Source organism: Pipra filicauda, unplaced genomic scaffold (genome assembly GCF_003945595.2).
Source record: "Pipra filicauda isolate LSUMZ 115617 unplaced genomic scaffold, ASM394559v2 scaffold793_size85175_pilon, whole genome shotgun sequence".
Taxonomy (NCBI): domain Eukaryota; kingdom Metazoa; phylum Chordata; class Aves; order Passeriformes; family Pipridae; genus Pipra; species Pipra filicauda.
The window spans coordinates 38649-45774 of NW_024104968.1; the positions used below are offsets into that span (position 1 = coordinate 38649).

At 53.6% G+C, this 7126-nt stretch overlaps 1 protein-coding gene across 1 annotated transcript; it reads left to right on the top strand.

The window, feature by feature from the left end:
• The first annotated feature begins 3511 nt into the window (after positions 1 to 3511).
• On the top strand, positions 3512 to 4468 carry LOC113985924 (olfactory receptor 14A16-like). The gene has a single exon (XM_027717182.2). It carries the CDS (start codon positions 3512 to 3514, stop codon positions 4466 to 4468), a length of 957 nt encoding a protein of 318 aa, XP_027572983.2.
• The last annotated feature ends 2658 nt before the right edge of the window (positions 4469 to 7126 follow it).

Here is a 7126-nt window from a genome sequence, read left to right on the forward strand (position 1 = left end):
GGGCCACTGGGATATGTGGGGCCTCCTAGAACCAAAGGAGTCCTGAGACATTTTGCAAACTCATGGAATCAAGGGTCCATTATCACACTACAGAACCTTACAAAGCCAAATGGACCCCCTGACTCTGTGGAACCTCATGGAATCCAGTGGCCATTCCCACACTGTAAAACCTCAGGGATACTGTCACGTTCCCATTATGAAAAGACGCCTCTGCCCAAATTCAGCTGCAAAGGAGACCATGTGCCAAAGTCAGCAGTCCAGCTTTGATTTAACAGTAAATAGGAGGGAGAGAAAGAGAAAGAAATAGAAAGAAAGAGAGAGAAGAAAGGGGTGGTGGGAAGCCAGTGAGAGAGAGACAGAGATGAAGTAAATGTATCACACCATGGAGATCCCTGAGGCTCCCACCGGTCCTTCTTCACCCTGCTCTGCTCGGTGGAGGGTCCCCAAGTTGTTCTTCTGGGCTATCACTTTTATACAGCCCAAGCCCTGGGTATTCAGGGGGGTAGATGCTGTTCCCACAGCTTGGGCAGGCACGTGGACAAGGACTTGCTTCCTTTCCCACAGTTTGCCACGGTGGGAGTTTTGCCCGGTGTGCTTCCAGTCTGCAGGTGGGAATCTTTGTCTGGATGGGTTCCCCAGACCTGCCTTACCAGCCCTGGCTTCCTGTTGGGGCTGTCTGCTCTTTCCCACACTCTGCACAGTGCAATTCTGTCCTGGGGGCTACTTGCAAAGCTTCACCTCCCTTTAGACCTTGGAATTAAAGGCCTTCCTGTTTGCCACCAGTGCTTATGTGTTGTGGTGCCTTATGGGATTTTCCTGCTTTGACAGTGTTTTGAGACAGTTCATTGTGCCCTTCAAGTCCTTCCATGTGCACACACACACCACTCTCACCAGTGTCTGGTCCTCCAAAGAACACCAGACCTGATGATTTGTAGCTCCCACTCCAGTGGTTGGCACTTGGAGCTCCCTCCGTACCCAGAGCTCAGAGTTCCCTTGTGCCAGAAAGTTTAAAGAGATTGTGCCTCATTCTGCCAAGACAACCCTTGGAAAAAAGTGTCCCTCTGTGTTTCCTGGGATAAGAGCACTCTATTGTCATCTTCCAAAACCTTGGAGAGGTCCCAGAGATGTCCCAGGAAGGAATTTGGGGCCTCAAGCACATGACCAGTATACAAAGGCTGAGGACTCAGGGGTCAGTGGAGGACAGTAGAGGAGTAGCCTGAGAGGTCTGGAAGGGGGGTGTCAGAGCTGGTGGAGCTTTTCTTGCTGGCAGAAAACAGCCCAAGAAAGAACTAGTGCCACCAAGGGCAGCTGGGGTGGCCTAGACTGGTGACAAGAAGTCAGAAATTTCCCTCCAAGGTCAGTGTTGTGGTGCAATATGTCACAAAGGAGTCTGGATGAGGCCAAGGCTTTGTGTGTGCAGGGAGAGCCAGGGAGGACGCAGAGATGTCAGTGCAGGAAGGTGCCAGCCAGGTGGGGCAGCCGGGGGGATGACGACAGCCTGCAGGGAAAGGGGCAGGGCATGGACACCGTAGGACAGCCTGGGCTGGAGAGGAGACAGGGAGGGGGAGAAGCTGAAAGGGCCCTGACAGAGCCACCTTCTGCGGGGGCTGGGGGTCAGGGTTTGTCCTGGTGGATTAAGGAAACAAGTCAAGGCTTCTTCAGCATCAGAGCCACCTTTCCCTTGCTTGTCCATCCTTGTCATCACTGTCTGCAGGTTTCTGTTCCAACTGGAACCTGGGGACAAGTTCTCACTTGTGTCCCTCAGTGAGACTCATTAGCACTACAAGAAACTTCAGTCTTTCAAACTCATTTTGACTTCTTGAGAAGTTGTTTGAACTTCCTCTCAGGGACTGAGTCTCATGTAAACAACATCAAACCCCCCCAGGGGTCATGAAATACCTGGGGTTGTTGCTGTGCTGCTGAGCTGGGCCGGGCTCCTGGCACACAGGGAGCTCCTGGTAAGCGGGCAGAGGTTCAAAGAGACAGCTCTGCCCAGGAGCAGCTCCTCTGCACAGCCCAGCAGGGCTGAGGGCACTGCCAGGCCAGCTCAGGGACACCAGCAGGGCACAGACAGAGCTTCAAGGGGCTCAGCACTGGCAGGATGGCTGAGAGCTCCCTGCAGGAGGAATCTTGGCAGGGCTGCACATGGTGAGTCTGTGGCTGCAGGGCAGTGCAGGGGTAGCTCCTGGAGGCATCTCCTAAAGCTGGTCCAGCCCCAGCTGATGGGACGGGTGAGCAGGGGCTGTTTTGGGGCACTTTGGAAGAGCTGTGAAGCCGGGGGTGCAGCCAGGGGTGCCCAGGGCTGTGGGGCAGAGCAGGGTCCTGCAGCCCAGGGCGCTGTGCTGGGCAGGGACTCTGCTGCCTGCCAGGGGCAGCTCTCAGCCGGCCCAGGGAGCTGCTCCAGGGCTGGGGCACAAGGGCTGTGGGCAAGGAGCAACCCCTGCAAGGGCAGGGAAGGGTTCTTCACCTGCTTAGAGTAAGCTGCAGGTTGGGAGGGCTCCTCACAGCTCCAGGTCATTACAGAACATTTCTCAGAGGAGTTTTAAGAAAGCACAGCAAGTCATGGGATACCTGAAAGTGAAGGATCCTGTTCTCTCCATCTTCAAATATGTGTTTTCTGGGGGGGAAATTGGTCATAAAAATTAATCTCACAGTTCAGGAGGAGGCACTGAAACTGCAAATCTGTTCCTCTTAGAGGAGAAGAGACCAGGCAGTATCAGAAATCCCCACACCTGTGCCTTACATGTAGCTCTGGGTACCTTTTCCAGTCCCCTCAGAGTTGCTCTGACATTGCCATCAGAGCCTGCACAGCCAGAGATTCCCCTGGGCAATGCTACATTGCTGGGCTGGAACAGAGAACATTTAACAAAGCTGCCCTTTTAAACAGTGCTGCCCTGCACTCATCATACTGTAGGTATTTGGGTTTATTAAAAATTAATTTCCATCTGAAGTTATGTTCAGGCAGCACAAGGGAAAGCACAGGGCAGATGGGAACAGACGGAGGGACACTGCAGCTCTCCTGGCTCTGCACTGAGCTACAGAGAGCTGAGCTGTTTGTCCTCTCTTGTTTAAAGTTTCGTTACATTTTTCATCATAAAAATGATGATTTGTACTCCTAACAAGAACAGGTACCAGATGCAACCATAGAAAATAATAAACACAGACAACATTATTTAAAGGACATGCTAAGCCTTTCCACGTCTTGAGAGTGGAGACTGAACTTTTCCATTAAAGGTAGATGATGCCTGACATCCCTTGGGAGGGTTTGATGCTGTCACAAACCAGCTCCATGTCCCCACTGGAGAAGGGGAAAACTGAACCCTTTGCAGCACATGGACAGAGCTCCTGTTCCTCACAACACTCTCAGCCAGCACAAAAAAGGGAAAGGAAAAGCTTTTCAGTTTGGGGGATTTCTGTGAGAAATAAAGTGGCTTTGCTTAGAGGAGTCTGTCTTAACTTCTCCCTGTCCTTTCCTGTTTCTCAACAGTGTCCTTGTGCTGGGAAGCAGCAAATGTCCAACAGCAGCTCCATGGCCCAGTTCCTCCTCCTGGCATTGGCAGACAGGCGGGAGCTGCAGCTCCTGCACTTCTGGCTCTTCCTGGCCATCTCCCTGGCTGCCCTCCTGGCCAACGGCCTCATCCTCAGCGCCGTAGCCTGCGACCACCACCTGCACACCCCCATGGGCTTCTTCCTGCTCAACCTCTCCCTCACAGACCTGGGCTGCATCTGCACCACTGTCCCCAAAGCCATGCACAATTCCCTCTGCAACACCACAACCATCTCCTACGCAGGATGTGCTGCACAGCTCTTTTTCTTTGCCTTCTTCATGTCAGCAGAGTTTTCCCTCCTCACCATCATGTGCTACGACCGCTACGTTGCCATCTGCAAACCCCTGCACTACGGGACCCTCCTGGGCAACAGAGCTTGTGCCCACATGGCAGCAGCTGCCTGGGCCACTGGGTTTCTCCATACTCTGCTGCACACAGCCAATACATTTTCCCTGCCCCTGTGCCAGGGCAATGCCCTGGGCCAGTTCTTCTGTGAAATCCCACACATCCTCAAGCTCTCCTGCTCACACTCAGGCTACCTCAGGGAAATTGACCTTCTTTTGTTTAGTGTCTGTTTAGAGTTTGGTTGTTTCATTTTCATTGTTTTCTCCTATGTGCAGATCTTCAGGGCTGTGCTGAGGATCCCCTCTGAGCAGGGACGGCACAAAGCCTTTTCCATGTGTCTCCCTCACCTGGCCGTGGTCTCCCTGTTTATCAGCACCTCATTTATTGCCTACCTGAAGCCATCCTCCACTTCTATCCCATCCCTGGACTTGGTGGTATCAGTTCTGTACTCGGTGGTGCCTCCAGCACTGAATCCCCTCATCTACAGCCTCAGGAACAAGGAGCTCAAGGTTTCCCTGAGGAAAACAATGACTGGATTCTTTTCAGGAGAAAAAAACTGCCTTTTTCTTCTGTAAATCATTCCTTACATTACTTGCTACAGGCCAACCCTCTTTTCTCAGGGTTATGGAGGGGCTAGGAATGTTTTCTTTTATATTTTGACTTTTTGTGATGTAGTGCACAACAAAATTTTTTTCTGGATTCCACTTCTAATTCACTGTCTTCCTCCTGAATTTGACCCTGCCCTGTGTAAATGAGGAACATTCTCTGTATATTAAAACAAATGAAGGGACACTGTAGGAACCTGGTGTTTTTGAGATGGTTCTTCAGAGACCTTTGTAAAATGTCAAGGCCTGTGTGCAGGGGGGATGGGGAAAGGGGGACCAGAAGAGCAGCACTGCAAGGGAGCAGCAATCAATCTCAATCCTTCTCAATCCAACACTCTCCTTCTGTGCCTTTGGGGAAGGTCCCTGAGTGCTCTGGCTGGTTGGTCACTGTTCTGTTTGGTGTCAGTGCTGTGACCACGGGCAGGGACAGGGCCTGGGCACTGCTGGGACAGAGCTGGGCTCAAGTACAGCAGAATCCTGCAAAGGCTGGAGTCACCCAGAGATAAAGTACCACGTGTCTGGGGTAATCCATGGGAGCACAGGGCACACAGCAGGAACAGGGAAAGGAGTCTGGGGAGTGACTCATCTTGCCCTCAGTGACTTCCACAGGTTTATCAAGAGCCTCCGAAGCCATGTCCCAGCTCTGGAACAAGGCAGGGCCCTGCTGAGCCCCCTCCATGGCCACACAGGAGGGTCTGTGGGAGGTGGTCAGTGGCAGGGAGCACCATCAGCTGGCTCTGCCTCCCAGCTGGAGCAGCACAGCCCAACAGAGTCCCCCATGGCCCTGAGGCCCACAGCCCCCATGCTCTGCAGAGCAGCCCCCCCAGCTCGGGGGCTGTGGGGAGCACGGGCAGGGGGTGCAGGAAGGGCTGCTCAGGCCAGCACAGACGTGTTCCCCTGGGGAAAGGTTCTGTGGGGAGATGGGATGTGCCAGGAGAAGAGCAGCACACCCTGTGTGAGCAGAGGGGCCATGGGAAGAGGCTGCCCTGGCCCTGGGGAAAAGAGGGGGCAAAGCAGAATGTGGGAAACTCTCTGGTCTGAGATCAGTTGTGCTGCCCAAGAACACACTGACCCCAGAGGTGTCCAAGCGGGGCAGAGCCGGCGACTCCGGTCCGTGCGGCGGCGGGGGGGAGGCAGTGGCTCTGCTTGATCCCATGGAGTTCTGGGCAGGCACAGTGGGTCCTTGGTTCCAGGAGGCTCTGAAATGTCTCAGGGTTCCTTTTGTTCCATGAGGCCCCACATGTCCCCTGGTTCCACAAGATTCCACAGTTTCCCTGTGTTCTTTTGGATCCATAAGGACCTGTAGAGTCACAACTGCCCCTTGATTCCATGAAGTTCCACAGTGTCCCTGCATTCCTTTTGTTCCATGAGGTTCCCCAGTGTCACAATGGCCTCTTGATTTCATGACATTCCACTGTGGCCCAGGGTTTCTTTGTTTCCAAGAGGCCCTGCGGTGCCACAATGGCCTCCTGATTCCATGGGTTTCTGCAGTGTCACAGTGACCCCTTTATTTCATCAAGTTGACCACTGTCTCTGGGTTCCTTTGGCTTCATGGGGCCCTGCAGTGTCCCAGTGGCCTCTTCATTCCATGGCTTTCCCCAGGATCACAATGGCCCCGTAATTCCATGAGGTTCTGCAGTTCCACAGTGGCTCCTTGATTCCATGAGATTGCACAGCATCATCACACAGCTGAGCCCATCCTGATGGAAGTTCTGAGGAGGTTGGGAGGAACTGGGACAAAAGGGATAAAATAATTGGGGAAGGAAAGAGGGGCTTGGCCAACAGAGAGGAAAGATTTTGATAAGGTAAAACCAGGTTCAAGGAATGCTGAGGGTGCTGAAACACTGTGCAAACACTCCTGATGGACCTTTATGTACTCTGAAACCTGAAGCCCCCACACTACCTAAAAGTGCTGCCCCTCCCATGGAAAGGAATCCACTGCTCTAATTCCAAGACAGAAGAAGCCCAAACCCAGAACTCCAGACTCTTATTTGTCCTCTAGTGCCCACCCTAATCCCAAACCTGTATTACCAGTATGAAAAGCCAAAATTTAATCCTAACCCAGACCAAAACTCTTCCCCTAATCATGAACCAGACACTGCCAGCAGAACAACAAACCTCCCAAAGTTCTACCTAATCCCCACCCTGAGTTCCAAACCCCAAGCCCTGACCATTCAGCACCCCCACAGCCCTTGGGAGCAGGGCAAGGACCTGGAGGGCCCAGAGCAGGCCCAGGGGGTTGGCAGAGGAATGGGAGGTGACCTGGATCTGCTCAGCTCTGCAGTGACCCCCAGGAGAAGGGCCTGGGCTCTGGCAGGGATGTCCTGTGGCACAGGGGCTCAGGATCCAAGTTCAGAAGGCCAAGTGCACATGGCAACAGCCAGAGCTGGTGCAGAGCCATCAGGGAGGGTCTAGAAATGCTGCTGGGAGGGGGTGGGAAAGCAGGAGGGGTGTGTGCAGCCTGCAAGGCCAGAGCAGCAGCAGGGCCAGGGCAGGACAGCCTGCAGGAGAGATGGCCAAGGGCTCTGGCAGGGCTGCAAGGCCCAAAGGCACCCAGGCCTTTGTCCCCTTGCCTCTGGCAGCTGCCTCTGCCACTCAGGCCACCACAAGCCACTTTCCTGGCAGGTT

Excerpts from the sequence above, each read along its gene's own strand:
- LOC113985924 (XM_027717182.2), top strand. The coding sequence starts at position 3,512 with ATGTCCAACAGCAGCTCCATGGCCCAGTTCCTCCTCCTGGCATTGGCA.